General features: G+C 56.1%; 2 protein-coding genes and 1 long non-coding RNA gene across 6 annotated transcripts in view; 1 reads left to right on the top strand and 2 right to left on the bottom strand.

Annotated features, from left to right (window-relative positions):
• TGM1 (transglutaminase 1) overlaps window positions 1–5,207 on the bottom strand; it is a 13,618-nt gene extending 8,411 nt beyond the window's left edge. The window contains exons 1-9 of the mRNA XM_057721336.1: window positions 5,051–5,207; window positions 3,977–4,309; window positions 3,640–3,828; window positions 2,435–2,683; window positions 1,924–2,042; window positions 1,710–1,817; window positions 1,070–1,244; window positions 553–691; window positions 324–427 (exon numbers count right to left, since the gene is read on the bottom strand). Coding sequence (XP_057577319.1) covers window positions 324–427; window positions 553–691; window positions 1,070–1,244; window positions 1,710–1,817; window positions 1,924–2,042; window positions 2,435–2,683; window positions 3,640–3,828; window positions 3,977–4,309; window positions 5,051–5,075 — 1,441 coding nt within the window. The 5' untranslated portion in view covers window positions 5,076–5,207. The remainder of the gene's footprint in view (window positions 1–323; window positions 428–552; window positions 692–1,069; window positions 1,245–1,709; window positions 1,818–1,923; window positions 2,043–2,434; window positions 2,684–3,639; window positions 3,829–3,976; window positions 4,310–5,050) is intronic.
• Window positions 5,086–23,218, top strand: LOC130844942 (uncharacterized). The gene is made up of 3 exons (XR_009051272.1): window positions 5,086–5,153; window positions 17,662–17,717; window positions 22,794–23,218. It is a non-coding gene; the product is annotated as an uncharacterized LOC130844942 (long non-coding RNA).
• Window positions 7,634–13,577, bottom strand: RABGGTA (Rab geranylgeranyltransferase subunit alpha). 4 transcript variants are annotated; one of them, XM_057721337.1, is made up of 17 exons: window positions 13,404–13,577; window positions 13,035–13,089; window positions 12,754–12,864; window positions 12,252–12,376; window positions 11,877–12,064; window positions 11,413–11,616; window positions 11,018–11,101; window positions 10,847–10,929; window positions 10,656–10,757; window positions 10,447–10,552; window positions 10,295–10,346; window positions 10,038–10,126; window positions 9,806–9,894; window positions 9,597–9,713; window positions 8,881–8,994; window positions 8,526–8,613; window positions 7,634–7,864 (listed from the first exon to the last, which is right to left on the bottom strand). In XM_057721337.1, the coding sequence occupies exons 2-17, from the start codon at window positions 13,035–13,037 to the stop codon at window positions 7,716–7,718; spliced, it is 1,704 nt and encodes a 567-aa protein (XP_057577320.1). In that variant the 5' UTR covers window positions 13,038–13,089; window positions 13,404–13,577; the 3' UTR covers window positions 7,634–7,715. The 4 variants fall into 4 exon arrangements, with proteins under 4 accessions (XP_057577320.1, XP_057577322.1, XP_057577321.1 ...); XM_057721339.1 differs by having other exon boundaries at window positions 7,634–7,856; window positions 13,404–13,532; XM_057721338.1 differs by lacking the exon at window positions 13,404–13,577 and adding an exon at window positions 13,238–13,340.

Below are 23,218 nucleotides of genomic sequence, written 5' to 3'. Positions count from 1 at the left end.
GTAAATAAAAAAGCAAGTGGGAATAGTGGATTTGTCGGGGGAGGGAAACCTCTCACTGAATTCTCTCGAATCTTTGGATTTTGAGCCATCTGAGTGTAATAATCATCATAAATAAATAAAGTTTAGGCAAATAGTTACGCAGAAAGATGGAAATAAATGAAGGCCCACATGGTCATTGCCCAGATGAGTCTGTCTGAAGAACTGTGGGGTTAAAGGACCTGGCCCTAAGGCCCCATCCAGGACACTGGAGTTTGTTACCCTGGCTGGGGAGAGAGGGAGGGACCCCAAGGGGGGTCCAGGAGCCAAGCCAGGCCCCGCCTCACCACTGCTGGTCTCCTGGGGTGTGGCGTCCACAACCTGCCAGCCATCGAAGCCTGAGGGCAGATCTGGCCTCTTCATCCAACAGTCGTTCCACACGTGGAAGTTCCTGGATGGACATGGACAGAGGGCTCCGTGAGCAGCCCACCCAGGGCCTCCCCAGCCTCTCCCCCGGTGTCCAGGCCTCGGGTCACCGGTCCTCAGCAGGGCTGGGTGGCCCAGCCCCAGCCTCACCAGACAGAATCATGGTTCAGGTGCTCAAGCGGCTTCATGTTCTCGTCAAAGTAGATGTCCATGGTGAGCGACGTGTCTGTGTCATGCGCGGAATTGAAGTTGGTGACCGTGCGGGTGGCCAGGCCCAGGCAGCGCAGCACTGTGGGGGAGCCAGGGTTGGGGTTCAGGGCCCAGGGCCAGGGCAGGGGTGGGGGGCAGGTGAGGCCCAAGGTCAGGAATAGCAAGGGGACAAGGGCAACCGGGCTTGCCAAGCTGGTCGGGGTCCCTAGGGTCAGGAGGGTGAGGGCAAGCCGGGCCACCTGCCTGGCCTTGTCCCTGCCTGTCCCGTCCCCCTCCCCTCCTCTGGGCCTCTCTGGGCTGTTAACACTAATGAATGATCATTAAGGCCAGCCTGCCAGCTACCCCCACCTGCCCCTGCGCCGCAGCCACAGCCGGGCTGGGCCTGTGACGGCGGAGCCCGGCTCCCCTCCCTCCTCTGTGCAGGGCCCAGGCCGCTCCTGACCCGTCCCTGCACTACCTGTGGTGGTCACGCCGGCGAAGACCCAGCACTGGCCGAAGGGGACAGAGAAGCCGGTGCGTAGGTAGCTGAGCAGGATCTCCACGCTGCCCACCCACGCAGACGGGTTGGTGCCACGGGAATAGTCTCCGGACCAGTTCCCAATCAGGACCCCATTGTCATCCAGGGAGTTCACCTGCCCAGCACAGGACGGGGTGGGACAGCGTTGAGGGAGAGGCTCAGCACCTGCCCTGTGGCCCGGGCCCAGGCTCTGACCCTGCAGCCATCCCTCACCTCCAGATGCTTCAGGATCCAGGAGCAGCCTGAGCCCTGCCCACGGCTCCCAGAGCCCTCTGTCTCCCCCGCGCCACCGCCGCCCCCCCCATATCTTGGTCTGACACAGGAATGTGCATCCTGGGTGTGCCAAGTTTGGCGTGTGGCCCTACATTCCGCAAGAGCTGGGACAGGAACCAGGAAGGGGAGGGTCGGGGGGCAGGCAACGGAGGGAAGAGGAGGGAGACCCCTTCCCACAATACCTTTTGCAAGGGCAGGGACAGGGCTGGGGCCCTGGAAGACTCAGGAAGGGTAAGAGTGGTGGTGGCGGGGGCAGGGGAGGCAGCAAGTAGACACACAGTAGAGCCCAGAGACGTGAGGTGCTCACCATGGCAGAGATGACCCGGGAGACACTGACCGGGTCCCCGCGGCCTCCATATGGCGTGCCCCGCCGGTCCAGGATGCACAGGCAGGCATCCAGCACCCCGTGGTCAAACTGGAGGGAGGAAGGGCAGAGGTGACCGCTAGGCCAGCCTCTGCTCCCCGACCCTGCCCCACCTGCCTCTAGTGCCCCGAGTGCACAAAGCCCCGACCAGCCATACCTGGCCGTAGTTCCAGGTCCGCTCGCCAATCTGCGCTTCGGTCCCGTAGTAAATTCTCCCAGACTCATTAAGCACGTACTCCTGGCGCCAGTCCTCACGGTCCACATACACGATGTCCTCTGTGTCCCCAAAACATATATGCCTGGTCCCCTCCAGCCCTCTCCCTGGGTCCCACCTGCCCCTGGGCTGACTCTGCAGGACTCAAGACTGCAGAGGAAGCGTGGGCATGCCTCTAGCCTGACAGCACTGCTCCAGGAAGGATGGAGCAGCATGGTAGAGATAATGAGACGAGGGTGGCTGTAACACGGGCCCGTCCCCAGGAGAGGGGAGGCGGTGTGACCTCGGGCCGGTCACCTCCCCAGGTCCTGGTCTAGGTCCCCTCACTTGGACAATGGAAGGCTGGCTTCTCCTAGGGCTAGGCACCCGGGCACGTAGCCAGGTCCTAGGAAAGGAAGCCCTGACCTGCCCTCCCCTCCTGTCCATGCCTCGCTCCTGACTCCAGCAGGCTCACCTGGGCACCAGGGATTGAAGAGGATGTAGATCTCATTGCGGGGGTTAAAGGGCAGCTGGAACTCGCCAGCTTCCGAGCGTGTGCGGACCGTGAATTGAAACTTGCCGATGATGGCGTTGGGGGAGGTGTAGACGCGTAGGTTCAGATTCTGCCCGCTGGACTTGATCACCTGGGCCTTCCAGCCTCCACTGCCCCCCTTGCCCACAGGGATGATCACGTGGGTGCCCTTGCCCACCTCGGGACTGCTTCCTGCAGTGGGGGAGGCACTCATTAGCTGCTGCAGCCTACCTGAAGAGGGGGGGACAGCACCTTGGACTTCTCCCAGCCCCACCCAGGACGTGTGTGAGCCAGCGCCTGTGTCCCTGAGTCGGACCATCGCCTGGGCCAGTCTGAGAGCAGCTCTGTCCCCACCCGATGTTTGCCCACATGTCAGGGCAGAGCTCCAGTCCAACGTCCCAAACCTGTTCCCTTGACACTTAACTCAGAGGTGTGTAGAAGAGACCAGGTCACCATCACGCTCTACCTGCCTGACTGTCCCAGCAACTGGGCTGGAGGAGCAGAGCCACCCTGTCTGGGTCCAGCTGCCCCTGCCCCGTGTGAAAGGGCAGTTCACATCCTGAGAGTCAACCCTGACTGCTCCCTGGGGCTGCAGCTTCCGAGCCCAGGGCATCCTTGCTGGAGATGGTGGGGGTGCCTGGGAAATTAGAGGCTGGGGTGGGCAAGGCTAGGCCCTAATCAAAGGGTACAAGGAGTCGCCTGCCCGCGGCTGCAGCATAATCACCAGCCTAGGCAGTCAATAGCCACCAAGCAATGCAATGAGGGAGGCACCTGCCCTGGGCCACTGGGGACAGAGAGACAGAGTTGGACAGAGAGTGGAGCCACACCCTGAGGAAGGAGGGCAGACCCAGAAAGAAAGACCGCACCGAAGGGGATACTGTAGCGAGCACCTGAAGAAAAAGTGTTTTGAGACAGATGCCCCTGGAAGCTTGAAGAAGGTGAACTTAGGGAAACAGGGACACCGAGACCCTCCCTGAGGCACCCCTGAGGACATGCTTCTTGCACCTGCCTTATCTGGCAGGGGCAAGGAGTGGGGTGAGGGAGGAGCCTAAAGATGCCCCTTTGACCCTAATACCAGTGCTGGGACCCCCTACCCCTACTCCACCCTGCCTAGGGCCTTCACCCCTCCCACTGCAGGCTCCACTGACCGATGCACAGCTCCAGGGTGACCTGATCGGACGACTCATAGGGACGAGACAGGAACAGGACCATGTGGAAAGGCTGCCCACGGCGGATGATCAGCTCATCGTACTCGAACTCGTCCGTGTGGTGCTCTCGGCGGTTCTGATCTGAGCGTGAACTCAGCAGATCCACACCAGTCACCACCAGCATTCCCTCTGCAAGGTCAGAGCTCCGGCTCAGTGAAGCCCCATGGGGAGTCTGGCCCCCCATCATTAGCCTCCCAGGCCCCCAGAGATGCCAGAATGAGTCTCAGGCCCATCAAGGCATTTAGGCTCTCAGACAGCACGCACAGGCGGGCCTCACCCCGAATGGTGCCATCTCCAGCTGTGTTCACAGCGCTGCCCCGGGAGCCAGGCTGGCGGGAGTCTGAGCCCCGGGAGTCAGGTCTTCGACCCCCAGAGCTAGACCCTCGACCCCTGGAGCCAGACCCCCGATCTCCACGGGGCTCAGGCCCCCAGTCATCATCTGTTGCATTCCTGCACGAGCAGCAGCTACAGCAGCGAGCCCAGAAGGAACGGCCCCCTCGGCGAGAACGTCTGTCTAGCTCTGGCTCCGGCTCTGGAGAAGGTGTGGTGGGGGAATGCCAGGGGTTCCCACCCCAGCGGCCCACATCTGAACGAGGACCACCAGTCAGGCCTGTGTGGAAGAGGCAGAGAGGCTCTGGTCACTCACTCAGACCTCCTTTACCCCTACAAGATGCCTCAGTCAGCTCACCCAGAAACCCTCCATCCAGAAAGCTGATTCAGTCCCAGCCAGATGACTGAGATGATCTGATCTTGACCCTGGATTCCCTCCGACCCACCCAGAGACCTTCCCCAAGACTCCTTTCAGAATCACCTAGAGAACTTCCCACATTATAGAGACGCGTCTTCCCGTCTCACCCTCACGTGGACATCCACCAAACCAGATGCCCAATCCAGAAACCTCCTCAAGGACCCATCCCAGCAAATGAGTGGACACTTGTCACAGCTTCGAGATGCAGCAGCACGGACCATCCCAGGACTGCTCCCTCCACCTGCCAGCTCCCCAGTCTACAGATCCAGAGCTGACTGCTTCAAGGACCCATTCCTTAGGAGGCCTCCCCCACCCAAGGCTCCTGGCATCAGACAGGCGAATGACATTCACGACCTGGGGTCCCGGCAGTCCTCACGTCGTCGTGGGGTCAGACACCTATGTGGAACTGCTGGAAGGGTGGGGTGGGGGGAGGAGGTGCCCCAAGCCGGGCTTTGCAGGCATGGAGCGTCCGCGTCGGGCAGGGGCAGGGGCCGGCGGTGGGGCAGGGCAGCCTCGCTGGGGCCGACAGGCTCGGGCTGGCCGGCACCCCACCTTGCTGAGGCCCCACCTCAGCCTGTCGCAGTGCCCGTCGGAGCCTCTCACCTGATGAAGGTGTTGGCGAGGGCATCTCTGAGTCCCGCGGCCGGAGGTGATGGAATGGGACGGATCGACGCCGCCGCACGAATGGAAGGTATGGGGCGGGCCGGTAAGTGGTTTATGAGGGGAGTGGGCGGGGCCGAGCTTCTGGGGAGAAGGGGAAGGGAGGTTGCTTCATACCCCGCTCCCTTGGGGGAGGAGGCCCGGCCTCTGGGGGCTGTGTCGGGAGGCAGGGGTGGGAAATGAGGCTCGGCGGCCGCACCCTCCTTCCCCTTTCGAGGAACCAGGAACGGATTTGTTGCGGGGTGGGGCCGGGACCAGGGAGGGGGCAGGGTCGGGGTCTGTTGGAGCCTTGGATGAGGATCTGAGGGTTGCTGACTCTTGCCTAACTGGGCACATCAGAAGCACCCTCTCCTCCGTGGAGGAAGCGGTGACACTCATTTCCTGGGATGAGCCCTCGAGCAGGTTTCTGGACTGGGCATCTGGTTCGATGGATGTCCATGTGAGGGTGAGGGGAGGAGGCTTGTCTTCATAATGTGGGAAGTTTCTCTAGGGCAATGGGGCACGGAGCCCCTTCCACCCCCACCTCTATCCAGCAGATGTGCTGTTCCCAAGCTCAGGCTGCCTGCCTCTGTCTCTGTGAAACTGTCCATGGGCCTGGCTCGGGGACTCATCCTCCCAGGGAGGTCCCGGGATGCCAAGCTGTTACAGACTGGTGACATCAGCAGCCAGGCCCTGACCTGCCGGCTCTACCAGATCCTCTGACTCCACCATCCATCTCTAGCTACGCCACAGCCCCCAGCATAAGGGAGCTGCCCCCTGCTTCCTGTGTCCCTCCAAGTTTGGGATTAGGGAGGTCAGAGTAGAAGCAACCTCTTGTTTTCTAACCCCCCCCAACCTAGGGGTTTGGAGGAAGATTAGGTCTTTGCTCTAAGGCTCAGGTGGGAATGAAAGCCCCCTCCCCAGCCTGTGGAGTACCCCCTTCTCTCACTGAGATGAATGTTTGGTGAGCTGGAGGCCAGGGTTCTCCAACCTGGAGTTCTTTCCGGGAATCCTGACCAACCAGCTCCAGGCACCTGCCCCAACTCCACCCTGACACTGGGAGAAACACCAGGGAGGCCACCAAGGCAAAGAGGAGGTCAGACATCTTCCGGAAGGCTGGGACCCTGTTCTGGGGATCTCTTCCCTCCATCCCGCTGTTGTCCCAGCTCTGCCCATGGGACACTGAACAGAAGACAGTGAAAACAGGGTGGGCAAGAAGACACAAGGAAGCTGACTGGAGGAGAGACTGAGTTTGGTGATGCACCAGGCAGGGAGGTGCCTTGGGGACTGGGGACAGAGGCTCCAGGACCTGGCACACAGCCCTCCACATCCCCATGACCTTTTCCTGTCCAGGTCCAAGCCCCAGACTTGGCTGGGGTGGGGAGATGGGGGGGGGGGGTCCCCACATCTCCAGCACACTCAGAGGATGCACTAGCAGAAATCAAAACTCCAGGCAGGTGTGAGGCAGGTCAGCCAAAGGGCTTCATGGAGGGGCTGTTTGTGTGCCACTGTGGATATGGGAGGGGCAGGCCCCTGAGAGTCCGGTTGTGTGTGAGCACACGTGGGCCCATGTAGAGTCTCAGGGAAGCAGACAAATGCCTTGTCACATTCTCTCCTTCTTGTTTCAATCAACCTTCCTCTTTCCCCACCCAGCCAGGTTTGACTCAGTGCCCTCACCCCTGAGACACTCCTCTTTCCTCCCTCCAGGGAGGCTCAAGTGCCTCGGGGCTTTCAAAGTCAGGACAGTGTGTGTGTGTGTGTGTGTGTGTGTGTGTGTGTGTGTGTGTGTGTGTGTGTGTGTGTGTGTGTGTGTGTGCGCGCGTGCGTGCGTGCTGGAGCGGGGACCATGGGAAAACACACCGTCTCGGTACCTAAGGAGCTGAGGCCAGGCTGTGTCCAATCCAGATGCAAGAACATGAATCTGGAATCCCAGACCACGTTGCAGAGACAGCTCTGGCTCCAGCACTTGAGCTCAGCAACCCTGGGTGTGTCTTAACAGCTATTTTCTCACCGGTACAATGGGCCTAATCACCTCAGCCCTGAGAGCTTGTGAAAATCAAATGGGATCAAGTATTTTCAAGGGCTCTCCATCCAGAGCACGCTCCCCATGGGACTAACAGCACTGTCAGAAGAGAGTCGAGCCCGGGCGCCCTGGCCTCCAGCTCCTGGGAGCAGCTTTCTCGGCTGGGGTGAAGGAAAGCCAGGGCAGGCAGGGCATCTGGAAAGAACACGGGTCACAGAAGAAACTTCGATGGGCCCTTTCAGTGAGAGAGACTTCCAGCTGCTGTGTAGCCCAGCCCCAGCCAGAACCTGAACTCAAACCTGATCCCAGCCTGGAACTTAGACCCAGCCCAGCCGCAACCCAGAAGGTAGCTTTACACCCAGCCATTGCCCTGATTCTGCCCCAGATACTGAGGCTTTGGTTCCCCATGACGGGGAACAGCAGGACTGAGCACAAAACGAAAGCAGAGGGGCTGAACCGACATACCCTAACTCTCTCCCTTTCTTTTCCGGAATAGGCAGCAGTAGTAAGGAGGTGGCGGTGGCGGCAGCTTAGCAGCCTTTCGGGGCCTCTTCATTGTTTATTCAGTTCCAATAAGTTAAAGGGCAAGGGTGGGGGCCGAGTCTCTCAGGTGAGGATGCTGCTAACTGAAGGCAGCAGCTCAGCCAGGTGCTCCGAGATGCCTACTGCTTGGCACAGGGGGTTGCCCTGCAGGTTGAGGAGGCCCAGCCTGGGGCAGGAGGCAAGAGGCTGGAGCACTGCAGGCTGCTGGAGGCCTTGGGCAGGAGTCAAGGAAAGCTTGGCACGTTCTTCCAGATCCGTCTGCTCCTGTGCACCCATCACTGCTTTCCCTCAAGAACAGGGACTGCTGCCTAGCAGCCTGGTTGATGGGCACCTTGTCTGCTTCCCCGGAGGGCATAAGGCTCCGGACTGCAAACACCTGCCCCCGGGGGCCAGGCAGGAAGCACAGGCGGCTGACTGGATACAGTCCCAGGACTGGTGGAGACTGGCCCAGGGGAAAGCTAGCTCCGGGGGCAGAGGCACCCATGATCCATCAATGGCCAAGGGCTGCCAAGTGGAAACACAGGCTAAAGGTTGCTTTAACTCCATTTTTTTAAGAAGAATCAGAATTCTAGATGTTTTTTTAAAATAGGAACCTTCCTGATTTTAAAAATATGATGTACCCGAGAACATCTACAGGCTGCTGGTTTGTGAACTCTGGCTTGAGGAAGTCACTTACTTCCATCCTGCAAAACCCTACCAGTGCAAGTCAATGATCGCCTCACACAGTGCCAGGCTATCCTCTCTCCTCAGCTTAGACGGCCAGAGCCCCCTCCCCACACCCAGGGGCACACCCACCCTGCTTGCTATCTGTCCCTTCCTGGTGTGGCACCTCCCCCTACCTGCTGTCTGAAAGGTACCCAGAAGGAAGGATACGGTTGTTGCACAGAAAGAGCTCCTGCAGCCTGGGCAGGTTAGTGACACCGTCCAGGGACTCGATAACATTATCATTGGCCTGGAGCACCTGGGGGGTGGGGAGGGCAGGGAAGACAAGGCAAGGCAGGCAGCTGGCAGCCTGGGATTGGTACAAGCAACTGGGGAGCCCAGGGTGATCGGCTTACAGTGCTTGCATGGAAGGGCTCCTAGGGTCAGGCTGGGTGACAGAGAAGGCAGGGGTCATCTGTGGGGGCTGGGAGGACCCGGGCATCTCTTTGTAGGGAGGGTAGACTTCTGAGGTGGAGGAAGGGGAAAAGGACCACCCAGGACAGTGACAGAGGAGTGAGGGCTTTACCTCGAGGCAGCGCAGGGCGGCCAGGGCAGGGGGCAGGGCTCGAAGACGATTGTGCGATAGGTCAAGGTGAGTGACCAAGAGCAGCTGCTCCAGATGGCAGAGCACTGTCAGATCCTGAGGAGGGGGGATGAGATAGCCAGCGAGACCTGGGGGAAAGTCCTCAGCCATCGTTCACCAGGCATGTGCCCTGTGTGCCCCACACAGGCCCTGGGGACCCCCCCCCCCCCCCCCCCCCCCCCCCCCCCGCTCAGGAGAGGAGGGAGCAGGCGGGACGCGGAGACGTGAGCGCTGGGGCTGGGGGAGTGGGGCAGGGACAGGGGCTGGAGCAGGGCGCTGGGATAAACACAGACACTGGCGGGAGCAGGCCCGGGGAGCCTGGGGTCCGTGTGGTGGGGGCAAAGGCGGGGGGCCGTGACGTGCTGGGAGACTGACGGGGAAGGACCGCAGAGCAAAAAAGAGAATCTGGAGAGTTTGTCAGAAATCTCTGGAAACCATCCAGGTTTTAGGTGTCGGGGCCTGCTCCAGGGAGAGAAGCCTGGGAGTGAGCTGAGGAAGAAATGTCCAGAAAGGCACATGAGCCCGAAGGCAAAGCCGGGGGCACGGTGCGTGTCTCGGCGGAGGCCCGGTGGGGTGGACGTGAAAGCCAGCCAGGTCACGAGGAGGAGGGAGGTCAGGCAGCGCGGCGAGCGCCGGGAGGGCGCCTGTGCGGATCCTACCTTGTGACCCAGGTGCAGCACGCGCACCTCCGCGTACTCCATCTTCAGCACACTGTTCTCCAGCAGGAACTTGCTGCGCAGGTCGTCCAGGTAGGCTGCCCGCATCGGGTCCACGGCCTGGCAGGGAGAGGGGACAGAGAAAGTGTGACAGCTGCCCTGCTCCTGCCCGCTGGGCCTCCCCTGCACGAGTTCCCGTGGACCCGACTTGCCTTGAGGGTCTGGAAGTACTGCAGCATCTCCTTCTCATACTGCAGGGGGTCGAGCGCCCGCATCAGCAAGATGATGGTGAGCAGGCACCCTGGAGGCAGGAAGGGGAAGAGGATGCTCTCTCTTGCATCCTCCTCGGCTCCCATCCTCTGGAGACCTTCCCGCTCTCCCCAAGGGGCCCCCCTAGAAAGGGTTCTCCTTAGGGGAGCAGGAGCTCAGGGGATCGGGCCTCACATTTATTCTCAGGCTCCAGCTCCTGCAGCTCCTTACAGGATTCAAGCTCGGACTGTAGCACCGTGGACTTCTCCACCGACAGCTCACACCTGAGGGTGGGTGAGGTGGGGGAGGGGATGACGCCCCCCCCCGGCTCTGGGGCCCTGCTCACCCCCAGTATCCAGTCTGAGACCATCTGCTTAAGCCCCCAGGCTCCCGCCTAGCTGCCTGATGCCCAGAGCCCCCTCCTTGTCTGTGTGCTTCCCTGTCAGCATCACCTGAAAAGCTGTTCATCCGTGGCGGAGTCCCGGCACCAGCCTTCTTGGCGGCCTGAGAGAAAGGATAGGTGGTAGGAGGGGATACCCGTGAGAGGAAGAGAGGGATTGGCGGGGGGGCTGCTGCAAAGGGCGGAGGAAGCAGGCTGTGTCACCTTTTAAGAGCACACACTCCTTCTGGGCATCGCCTGCTGTCCAAATGACACGAAATGTATGTTGGGGCAGCTGGTCGTTGACAGAGGTGGTGGGCAGGTCACAGAGCTGGGAGCATGGGGTTAAGAAAAAGCCTGGGCTGCACCACTTTTCTGACTATCCCCCCCCAGCCCTGCCCCAGCCCCTAATTTGCCCACCAATCCTGGGATACCCAGACATGGCTAGGCCGGTTCCTGCCATCCGGGGTCCTCCACTCCACAGCCCCGGGTGCCTCATCAACCATGAGCAGCAAGGTCTCTGTCCTGGAGCCCACCTGGCACAGGGGACAAAGAGAGACCCGTCACTCCAACAGCACCAGGCCCACAATCCATGATGCTCTCCAGCAAAAGCTGCAGGACTCACGAGGAGGGGCCGAGAGAAGGAGACAGTCAGACAGGCCTCGTCCCGGCTCACGTGCAGGCAGCGCAGGGCATCCTGGGGATCAGCTGGGGGAAGACACAGCCTCAGGTCTCCTTAAATATTCTTCCATTCCTTCCAAGCCCTAATCACCCAACCTCATCCCCCACTGCTCACCTCGTCCCAGGAGCCAACGATGGTAGAACCAGGCACTCTGATCGTTGGGGTCAGTAAAGAAGGCGTTCTGCACCAGCTCCAGCTCTGCAGGGGCCAAGGAGGCATGGGGCTGTGCTTAGGACCCTGCTGGACTTCTGGCGGCCCCCAAATCCTACCCTCTCCTTGGAGTACCTCCAAGCCTTCAGTTTCGCTTATATGCTGGCCTTGCCCAGGGGCTACATATGTCAGTTTTATGTTCCCCATTGGACACTTGGGCTCCCTGCAGCCAGGGACTCGATCTTATGCACCCCAGAGCCAGGCACATTCCTGAGTGGCAGGTTCAGAACAGACCGAGGCATCAGGGTTGGAAGGGCGGCACTGCAGACTCCTTCCCAGCTCCCCCTGAATCTGCTTACCTTTGAGTAGCACATCCTCAGGGAGGCGCCCCTGGGGTCCAGAGTCTGGCTGGGGGTGCAGCTGGGGCAAGAGGCAGGAACGGTAATGCCAGGAGGAGTAGTTGGAAAAGTTTCGGGTGATGAGGCTGTCAGTAAAGGCTAGTTCCTCTGCAGGGGGCACAGCTGCCTGTGCAGCCACAAACCGCCTGTAGTCCCAGCAGTGAACTGCAGGGAAGGGCATATAGCACATCTCAGAAGCAGGGCAAGAAGGGCTCCCTGGCTGGTACCCCTGGAGTTCCCTTGGAAACCCTGAGAAATATCTCTATGCACTCCATGGAGGATACATTTGGCTCCATCATCCCTTTTGCCATCAGCTCAGTGGGCCTATCCTAGCCATCGCTCCCAACTCTGGGCCTTACTGAGGCCCTAGTACCAAAATGTGGGGCAGGTGAGGGCGGTTAGGGACAGAATCTACAAGCACGTACAGTTCCGCTCATCAACCTCAAGGAAGCGGGCACACAACTCCAGCTCCCGGGCCCAGTTGGGCTCTGGTAGGCGGCCCAGCAGCCAGCAGCGGTGGTGCCAGGTACCATAAGACTTGGGGTTCACCCTCAGACAGCTCTCCAGGAAGCCCAGTTCTGCCTTCACCAGAGCAGCCAACTCCTCAGGGGATCTGCACCCAGAGGAGAATAGGGGTCAGGGCTCTCCAACAGCCAAGCTCAGCTCACCCCTGACTTTCTGCACCCAGCCCTCCACTGCTCTCTGCCTATGCCCCGGGCTGCCCCATTCTTCCTCCAGCCCCGGACCCAGGCAGGGCAGGGGCAGAGCCAGGGCCATTTTCCCTCCGAACCCCTACGCACTTCTGGACCTCCAGTCGCTGGAGCACCTCTCGTCGACAGTTCCAGAGGGTGGCAAAGTCAGGGTTGGCTCCCAGAATCTGGCTTGTCAGTTCCAGCACTGACTCATCCAGCTCTCCAGCCTGGCGCTGAGAAGATAGGTAGCAGGGTCAGAGATCATATCTTTCTCTTGCTACAGGGCTAAATAACATAAATAGAAATACCGAATGTTCTGTGAATGCCATACTATACTATAGGTACTACACAAAGCACTTTATGGGTTTACGTGTATTCTCTCATTTAATTTTCACAACAGCCTTATGCAGTAAGTGCAATTGTTAGCCTCATTTTACAGATGGGCAAACTGAGGTCCGAAGAGATTCAGCTACTTGCCCAAGGACACACAGGTAGTACGCAATAGAACCCAGGGATAGATCCAAGCAGCCTGACTCTAAGGCGCAGTTCTTGACCTCAGTGCTATTCTAAAGGAGCCACTGTGGGAGGGGACTACCTCTGAGGGCCCCACCTTCTGAAAGACACTCTGGGTGGCTGACTGGTATAGCTTCAGCTTCTGTTCTCGCTCTAGCCTTTTGGCTTCCGCTTGCTCTTCCGACGTCTTCACCTTCAGGCGCCCGTGCTATAGGGATGGGCGGGTTGCAAGAGTGCAGGTTGCCTTGCAGGGGCATACGCACCGGAACCCCCACTGCGGAGCCCCAGGTTTATATCAGGCAACGGAGGCAAGGCCACGCGGGGCAAGGGGATAGGCATGGGCATGCGGAGGTGAGGGTCTGGGCTCAGGGTTCTCACCATGGTGCTGGCTCAGATTCAGGGCAGGGGAGGGGTCCAGTGGTGCCCGTGAAACCTGATAAAAGACGTGTCAATCATGGGAGCCCCGCCCCTGGGAGCCCCGCCCCTATATGTCCCCAGGAAGCCGCTAGCGAGCCAGGGCGGAGACCCCTCGGGTGTTAAGGGCTTCTGGGACTGCCACTGCACATCCAGAAGGCACCCACCCGGGCTGGGACTTGCACACGTGCGGCCCTGTCCACGGCCCGATCCGCCGGAGCCGGGCCCGAGCTGGGGCACTTAGGTGATGGGGACCACTGCGCGCCCAGAGGCTGCCGCTACCCTCCCGCCCCACGGCTCCCAAGCACTGCTGCCCACCGCGGGCCGACCCACCTGTGCTGGGAGGAGGCGTGCGGGACACAGAGCTGCGGCGCCCACCACCGAGCCCGAACGCTAGCTAGAGCGGCGTCACGCCCCGGCTCTACGAGGCGCAGCGCCCTCTGCAGGCCTGGAGAGGGGCTCGCGGCAGAGCCGGCGAGCTCCGGAGGCGCCTGCGCAGGAGCCTGCGGGCTGTGTCCTGAAACGCCAAGTCCGTGTTAGCCCTCTCTGTGTAAGAGTGTGCGCGCGTGACTGTGCTGCGTGCGGGAAGGCAGCGCGGGGTGCAATTCCAGCCAGCTACTCAAACTGCGTTTCAGTTGAGAAGGTTTCTCCAACAGCCGGAAACCCACCCTCTCAGCGCTCCACTGACCACACTCTGACCGCACTGGCCACCTCTTAGTTGCTAAATCTAACCGATGGTGTTTCCTTTCCTTATCTCTGTTGACCTCTGCAGCATTTGATGCTACTGACCTCCCTCGGCTTGACACCCTGTCCTGGCTTCTGCACTTTTGCCCCTCTCTTCTCGTCTGTTCACCTTCTCTTCCCCTAAATGTTGGTGATATCCAGGGCCCTTTCCTTACTCCTTTCCACTTCACACACTGCTCCTGGGAGAATGTCCACGAATCCAGGCCTTCAACTGCTTGGAGTTGGAGCTCTCCAGAGCTCTGTCCTGGGCCCACAGATCTTTTGGCCCACGCCTTCTCTCGGTGACTTCATCCACACTCAAGTTGGTTTTAATTGCTGTCTGTAAGCTGATGACACAGACTTTTTTTTTAATTAATTAATTTTATTGGCTGTGTTGGGTCTTTTTTGCTGTGCGCAGGCTTTCTTTTAGTTGCAGTAAGTGGGGGCTACTGTTCGTTGTGGTGCGCAGGCTCCTCATTGCTGTGGCTGCTCTTGTTGCAGGGCACGGGCTCTAGGTGCGTTGGCTTCAGTAGTTGCAGCACATGGGCTCACTAGTTGTGGCTCACGGGCTCTAAAGTGCAGGCTCAATAGTTGTGGTACATGGGCTTAGTTGCTCCGAGACATGTGGGATCTTCCTGGAGCAGGGATCGAACCTGTGTCCCCTGCATTGGCAGGCGGATTCTTACCCACTGTGCCACCTAGGAAGCCCGGCACTTAAACTTTTATTTCCAGCCCAGATGTCTTGCAAGCTTTAATGGGAAAAAAAGCAAACACACAGGCACACACACTTTTTAAAAATATTTATTTATTTATTTAGGCAAAGGGTCTTAGTTGCAGCACACTGGATCTTTGTTGCAGCATGCAGGATCTTTAGTTGGGGCATGCGGGCTCTAAGTTGAGGCATGCAGCCTTTTAGTTGCAGCATGCAGACTCTTAGTTGCGGCATGCATGCAGGCTCTAGTCTCCTGATCAGGGATCGAACCTGGGCCCCCTGCATTGGGAGCTCGGCGTTCTACCAACTAGACCACCAGGGAAATCCCAGACACACACATATTCATAAGCCTATTAGGTATCACCTGGTGTCCCAGAGACACCTCGAACTCTAAAAGTCAAAAGGTATCCTTGTCTGCCTTCCTTCCAGTGTAAACTTTGGCCTGTATGTTTCCTATTTCAGTGGATGGCCTCCCCACTTTTCCTTGATGTCTCTTAAATACCCTCTCCATTCCCACTGCACTAAGAATTTAAGTTCATTTATTCCTGGGATTGTTGAAAATCTTTTCAGTGTTCCCCCATCTCTACCCTGTCCCCTCTTTTTTTTTTTTTAATTGAGATACAGTTAACATACAATAAACTGCATATATTTAGAGCATACAATTTGGTATCCCAATCTCCCAATTCATTCCCCCCCAACCTTCCCCACTTTCCCCACTTGGTGTCCATATGTTTGTTCTCTACATCTGTGTCTCTATTTCTGCCCTGCAAACAGGTTGATTTGTACCATTTTTCTATCGTCCGCATATATGTGTTAATGTACGGTATTTGTTTTTCCCTTTCTGTACTCTGTCCCCTCTTTTATCAGTTTACCTCTGTGCCACTGAATCGATCTTTCTGAAATACAGATTTGATCATGTTGTTTCTCTGCCAAAAACCCTTCCATGGCTCCTAACAGCTTTTCAGGAGAGACTTTGAACCTCTCAGGTCAGCGCATCAAGCCTTTTGGCATTTGAACCCTGCTTACTGCTATGGCCTCATGTCCTGTCTGTCCCTGTTAAAAACTCTTCGTTACAGCTGACAGAATGACTTGCAGTTTCCCAAGCATGTTTACCTGTTCCCAATTCCTTAGTCTCCTTCTTCCACACCTCTTCCTTTGCCAGAATAACTCCTGTTCATCTTTAAAATTTAACTCGTGTCACCTCCAGGAAGCTCTCCAAAATGCCCCAGTCTGTCAGTGATAACATGTATTCCCCGTGCCTACTGTAAGTCTTAGTTTGTATGCTGGCATCTCCTAGAAGACTCAAAGTTCCCAGAGGACACGAACATTTTTTTTTTTTTGGCCTTGCTTCTCCCATACCTGGTCCTGATTCTCAGCAGTTATTGGGTAGTTATTTGAATGAATAAAACACCACATAGTGAGGGCTGGCTTGGCTGGGTCTAATGGTGAGTGCTGTTGGCATTCAGCGATGGGAAAGATTGCGAGGCCTGAACCGGCTCAGGAAGGTTTCCTGATGGAGACTTCATGGGTTCAAAGTGGTCACTGAGAGTGTGTGTGTGAGTGTGATGTATTTGTCAGAAGTGTGTGTCAATGTGGCATGTGCGTGTTTATAATACACGTGGGTATTATGTAATGGGTGGGAAGATGTGGCTTTAAATGTTTGCATTTCTTCCACACCTTCCTCAGGCCCTGGAAATGTGTGTAGAGCGCCCACTCTATATTCTGTCCTTTCTGAGGCCCTGTAACAAGCTACGGGGAAAAGAGACGCTTGTTCTGGCCTCCTGTACTTGCGGTCCCAGTGAGGAAAGACACACCATTTGCTGCTTGTCTTTGTGCCAGTCAGTGTGTCAAGAGTTTGCACACACCCAGAATTACATGCGGGAGGCAGTATGCAGAGTGGTTAAGGACGTGGACTCTGGGGTCCGATTGCCTGGCTGCGTATCCTGGCTTTGCCACTTACTCACTCGGTGACCTGGGCAAGGTACTTAATCTTTGTGTTGAGTTTCTTCTGTGTCTCAGTTTCTTCAACAGTAGCATAGGAAAAATGATGTTACCTACCCACTAGGGCTGAAGTGAAGATTAAATGTAAAAGTCTATGTAAGGTGCTCAGGACAGTGCCTGCACCAAGTAAGGGCTCATTTAATAGTAATGGTAGTAATTTGGTAATTTTCGTGACAAATATGCCAGGAAATAGAGGCTGAGAAAGAAAGGCTAAGTAACTTGTTAAGTGCCACCCATGGAGTAAGTGGTCAAACGGACGTGGGTCTGATCTAGCCCAGCCCTTTCTCCACCTCACCAACTGCTTTTTTTGTTTGTGTGCTTTTTGGTCACCCCCTGTTCTTGCTTGCTGCTCTATAACCACTCTCATGTACAACCAGATACCCGGGAACACAGGTGCCCACAGGTACAGATCTGCCAGCTACAATCTTACCTCATAGTCACTGAGGGCGGAGGAAAGGGGGTGGAGGAAGGCTGAAATAGGCATGAAATATTTTTTAGTGATTAGCAATCCTGAAACTGGGAAGTTTGAGTCAAGCAGGCTTAAGGGAGGAAGTGAGTCTTAAATCAACTTCCAAGAAGGTGGGACCTGGTTTTGGAAAGAGGACAGGAAGGGCATTTCAGGCATGTGTTGTGACAGGAAGGTGGGGGAGAGAGAGGCACACAGACTCAGCTGGCTGGCAGACAGAAGCTGAATCAGGGGCCTTTGGAGATAAGAGCAATGGAACCAAGACAAGCCTCTTGCTTTAAGGCAAAAGGAGGTGTCACGAGTTATATTTGGCCTCCTGTGTGGGGTAAGTGGGACCCATGAAGGTGTCTGAGGGCCACAATCTGAATGACGTTTGAGGAAGGGATTTTACTGCCTTCTATGTAGAGAAAGCAACAAGTAATAACCGAGTACCACTGAGCCCCAGACATCCTATTTAATGCACTCACTACCTATGCGAAGGAAGTATTATGATTTTACAACGAGGACAAACGCGTGCAGTGAGTTCGCAGAGGTTAAGTTGCTTGCCCAAGGTCACACAGCTGGGAAGAAACCAAGTCCCCCTAAAACCAAGTTCCCTTATCAAGTTTATGCTTAATCTATCTAAAATTTTATTCCCTTTTTGTCCCCTTTGACCTCAACCCTGTGCCAATTGAACACCAATCAACCAGAGTCAGATGACTGAAACTGCTGTTGTGGATAACAGAAGATGTCAGCGTGAGCACAGGTAGTGATTCCACCCAGCAGGGAATGGGGACCTCAGGAGGGGGAGATGAGGAACCCACAAACAAGCTCTGCTAGAGGTGTGCTGAGGGCAGGACTGGGGATGTGGGGCGAAGAATTCTCAATGGAGGAGTGAAGGAAAAAATAGACAATGAAGGGAGGTTGGTTCTGTAATCTTAAAGCCAATATTAATAACGACTAAATTTTTTACAGCCAGGATAAGAAGAAACTGAGACTCTGCCCAAGGTCACACAGCTTGTAAGTGATAGAGCCTGGTCTCACGCTGGCAGGCAGGGTGTCCTTTAGAGGGCAACTAAATCACCCTTTATATACACACAATAAAGTTTTCTACTTCTCTAAAACAAACAAACACACAAACAAAACAAACCCTGACAGTCAGGTTCTAGAAGACACTCTTGCTCACTTTCCCTCCACGTGGCTTGAGCACGGCACTCTGCCGCAAACTGCAAAGGCTCAGAGTGTGGGAGAGGGGTGTGTGGATGTGTCCCAAGACTTCTGGGAAGCTAGGGTGGGGGTGCTGGAGGGCCGGATGGGGAGGGAGTTCCACTGAGAGGAACTCAGGCCTAATGGCCTGGATCTTCTTGGGGCCATAGTTCCACAGGGTATCAAGTGAGCAGTGGTTAGGTGTTTGGATGGGGCACTCCAGGCACTTGAGGGGAAATCAAATGCTGGGAAGCCTGAGGGTCAGCTTAAGTTGCGGTAAAGGAGTTGCAAGGGGAAGAGCTAAGCCTGGCACCTGCGGCCCAGCAGGAAGGGTGGGCTCGACACTTCCCCATGCGTGAGTGGGAGTGCCCACTTCTTACCTCTTGCAACGTGGACCCTCCTCTCCCCCAGCTTCCTGACCTTCTATCTCACTTTGACCACCACAGAACAGGACATCAGAGCTGGAGAGGGCTTGACAGACCATCTGGCCCCTGCTCTTTTCCCAGTGGCCCAGAGATACTTGGTGACGTGAAATCACATACACACTGGAGACAGAACCTGGGCTGGAAACCAGGTTTCCCCAGTGACTATCACAGAGCTTTTACACCCATCAGCTCCATTTCAGGATACTTTTAGGGACAAAATGGTTCACTATGAGTAGGATCATAGGATAGTAGGTATTACCGGTAGGACATTCATCTCCAAATAATGGTGGTTAATGTGTTTTTGTCAACTTGGAGGGACGTCCCTAGTGGTGGCACTTTTCAGTGACACATTGGAGAAGCACACAGTGCCATTTGCATAATTGAAGGCAGCTAACACGGAACTGGGAGGAATGCTGGATGATGGACTCTGCATCTAAACATAATTTGAGGGCCAGATTTGAATAGGGACAGAGGTAGAGTCTGGTTCCTTGGTCCTCAAATCATCCTCTGCACAAGAACACATTGTGTGGGACATGGAATAACACCCGTATGTGCAGACAGGGAGATTCTGGTTGGCACAGTGTTGGTAAGAGTCAATTCCTTGCCAGAAGCACTGACCTGACTTTGAGCTGCGCAAAGAGAGCTTTAGGACCCAGAATGATGGGGTGCAGTGGCTCCACATCTGAGATGGTCAGACCATCACAGCCCTGTTGGGAGTGTGTGGTCCAGTTTAAGAGGGACAGGGACAGGGCTTCCTAGGTGGCGCAATGGTTGAGAATCCTCCTGCCAATGCAGGGGACACAGGTTCGATCCCTGCTCCAGGAAGATCCCACATGCCGCGGAGCAACTAAGCCCGTGTGTCACAACTATTGAGCCTGTGCTTTAGAGCCCGTGAGCCACAACTGTTGAGCCCATGTGCTGCAACTACTGAAGCCCATGCGCCTAGAGCCCGTGCTCCGCAACAAGAGAAGCCACGGCAATGAGGAGCCCGCGCACCATAACAAAGAGTAGCCCCCACTCACCGCAACTACAAAGAAAGCCCGCACACAGCAAAAAAGACCCAACGTAGCCTATATAATTAATTAAATAATTAAAAAAAAAAAGAGCGACAGGAACAAATGGCAAGGTCTAGATGGAGAAATCTAGATGCTGAGGAGAGTCCATGACCAGAAAGAGGACATGGAAATGTCGAACTGGGGCCGAGGACTCAAGGGGCAGATGATAGTGGTCTTCAAACTCTTGAAGGGCTACTAGTTGGAACATTAGCCACACTGCTTTTGTTAATCTTGAGCACAAAGAACAGAGACCAGTGAATGGATATAGACTTGTTATGGGGGAAGACTTTCTTGTAATTAAAGCTGTCCAAAGGTGGAATGGGCCTAAACGAGTGGTGGTGAGTTCACCATCATGGGAGGTAATCAAGCATGTGTTGGTCAACAACTTTGTGAGAATGGGGTAGAGAACATTCAAGGACTAAAATGTTCCCCAAAGTTATAAAGGAATCTGACCCCTGGGGTTGCTCAGGGGACCAGAATGACTCAGAGCCCAAGAAGATCCTCTATGTTCACCACTTCCCCAGGGTCCTGGGGTCCTTCATACTTGGTCTGAGTGCTTGGATTTTTTCCTCTCCTTCCTGCTCCCCAGTTCCTTCTGCCAGGTTGGGGAAATTCCACAATGTCCAGAAGTGCCACCAGGTACCCATAACTGGAGAAGAGGAGGGAACAGATTGGCCAGTGAGAAGGAAGGGCAGGGCCCCAAGGCTGGGGCCAAAAGACAGAAGGGCTCCAGAGGGAAAGTCCCCAAGCTAGAGCATCCTATCTCCGCCAGGGTGTGACAGGTGCTGACTCAGGTTGGCATCTCTAGGGGAAAAGATGCAGGGAAAGCAACAAGGAAACAGGGCTGAAGAGCTGGAAAAACTTCTTGAGCCAGAACTAGAGTCTCTGTAAAAGGAGCCAGGCACTGCACGGTAGTTGCCGAAGTTGACAGCATAGCTTTAAAATTGCCCGGAGCACTGGTGGGACTGGGAACGTGATCAAGAAGCTTGCTGTCTCGCAGGGCTTAGGTGGCAACCTCCACTGCACAACGCCATGGTATGCCTTGGGTTTGGGGCGTATACAATGTGAGTAGTGCCAGGAGGTGACAGCCCTAAGTTTCTATGACTGTATGAGAAACAGAAGCCTTGGAACAAGGTGGGATTGTGGGGACCTAGGAAAGAAAGGGATGCTCTGGCTGGCAGATGAGAACAGAGGACAGAGGACAGTCCCAGGAAAGAGGAGCTGCTTGCTTTGGGGAGGGACCCCACAACACTTCCCTGTCCCATACATTCATTCAACAAACAGTGACTGAGTGCCCCTGTGCTGGACACCATGCTAGGCACGGAGGCTAAACACAGACACATGGAACTTATGGTCCCAAGCAGGGCTGTTCCGCAGAACCTTCTGAGTGCTGGAAACAGTGTAGAGAGGCAGTCAAGTAATCCTATAAGCAAATGTAAAATTACAGCTCTGTCCTTAGGGAGGTGTGTGTAGTGCTGGGTGAGCTCCTATGGGGGTGGGCGAGGTTCCCCTGGGAAGTGATCTTGGAGCTGGTGCTACAGGTGCAGGGGAGGAGCCCTGGCCTGGGGCTCAGACACGGGTCTCCTCTGTGCCTCCCCAGCAGCAGGGCCTGTGGTGCCTGCATTCAGCTCATCCTGTGGGGGTACAGCACCCCTGCTTCCGCTCCCACCATGAACTACCGAGATGGCTGGTTTGATCGCACGTCCCCTCACCTCGCCCAGTGCCTGCGCCATGGTGGCTGCTCAACAAACATGTACCTAATTCAGCCAGTCAATCCTCGAGCAGTGATCACTGCGCACCAGTCACCTCACCCCACACTGACCAAGACTGCCAAGGTGCCTGCTCTCATGCAGCTCACACGCAAGCTGGGGAGACGGGATGCTGTAGGAGCAAATACACACAAAAGTCGATTTCATCAAGTTATAAGTGCCCTGAGGAAAATTAAATCGGATATTAGGATAGAGCAGGTGGTGGTGGTAGGGGTTCTGAGAAAGAATGAATGAGGGATGAATGGTGAGCCGCGGCGCTCAGAGCAAGACATGCTGCACCCTGCTGGACAGGGATTAGGAGGGCGAGCTGGGACCCTTAGATCCCAGAGTGGGGAGCTAGGGGCGTGGTGGGGAGGGGTGGTCAGGGGTGGCTGCGCTCCAAGCCTCACAGCCAGGGTGAGGTGGGGAGGAGGTGGACAGGGAGTGGTGTGGAGCCTCAGAGTTCAGTGTGAAGGAGAATGCCTGGAGTTGCTGACAGAAGCAACACTGTGTCCGTGTCCCCTCGGCACCCAACATGACTCAGGCTTGAGTTCGGAGGGAGGGGTGGGGCAGGGAGGACCTGGAGTTGAGATTAGGGAGCTTTCGGGGTTGGCGAGCCTCCCTGGGACTTGCTCCCACAGGGGCTCCCAGTGCCCCCTCAGCTGGCGACTGTGCTGGCCGTCCTCTCCCAGACCCCAGGCCCCTGAGCAGGGAGCAGGGAGCTAAGGTTGAGGCAGAAGATAGACGGGCTCCAGGTTAGACTTTTACAGCCAGCTTCCTGCTTACACTGCTGAAGCCTTGTCACTCTGATTGGGACGTGAACCCCTGTGCCAGGACTCAAACCCGGTCTACACCCAGATTGGGACTTGAACCCACGGTCTTTTAATTGAGATAACACTCCTGGTCTCAGGACTTAATGAAGCTCAGGTTCTTGATGTCTCGTCGCAGAAAGAAGTCAGTGAGAGACAAAGTGATAGGTAAGAAGTGGATTTATTTAGAGAGAAATAAACAGAGTGTGGGCCACGTCAGAAGGCCCAGAAGGCGAGAGGCCTTGAAATATGGGGTGGTTAGTTTTTATGGGCTGGGTAATTTCATAGGCTAATGAGCGAGTGGGAGGATTGTTCCAACTATTTTGGGGGAAGGGACGGATATTTCCAGGAATCAGGCCATTGCCCACTTTTTGAAATTTGATGGTTGACCTTGGAACGGTCATGGCGCTGGTGGGTGTGTCATTTAGCATATGTTAATGTATTACAATAAGCATATAATGCGGCTCAAGGTCCACTGGACATCACATCTTCCCCTACCTCGGACCTAGTTGGTTCTAACCAGTTTTTGTCATGTCCTATGGCTCTGTCATTCTTTTAAAGGTTGTGCCCTGCCCCTTCCCCTCCTGTTCCACTTCCAGATAAAAATTACAACAAGAACAGGGTAAAGAGCTGGACTTTGCCTCTGGTGAACACTTTAAGAGAACAGTAACGGCAGGGGCAGAGAAGAGCTGAGCCCTGCCCACATGGGAGATGAGGAGACCACAGATGTCCCAGCTACACATGTGCAGAAAGGCTCCTCGGCAGCAAAAAAGGCAGGGGGCACCACCCCACCATAGGTGATGTCAACCTACCCATAGGCCTCTTCGCTGGAATCCATCTCGGCTAAGAGATGTGAGTGCACACAAGGGAGGACCCTGAGACAAACCAAAGAGGGACTCAGAGCCAGACAGGGCAAGATGATTGGCCAGAAGAAACCTGGAAGAAATGCCCCATAAAAGTGAGTCAAACTACCGTGAGGGCGCAAGTCTCTGAGCCTGCCTGTGTGAGTCTATTCACACATATC

The sequence above is a fragment of the Hippopotamus amphibius genome, chromosome 2 (genome assembly GCF_030028045.1).
Source record: "Hippopotamus amphibius kiboko isolate mHipAmp2 chromosome 2, mHipAmp2.hap2, whole genome shotgun sequence".
In the NCBI taxonomy this organism is placed as follows: domain Eukaryota; kingdom Metazoa; phylum Chordata; class Mammalia; order Artiodactyla; family Hippopotamidae; genus Hippopotamus; species Hippopotamus amphibius.
Note: the sequence above shows the minus strand (reverse complement) of the source record. Positions and strands in the feature narration are given on the sequence as shown.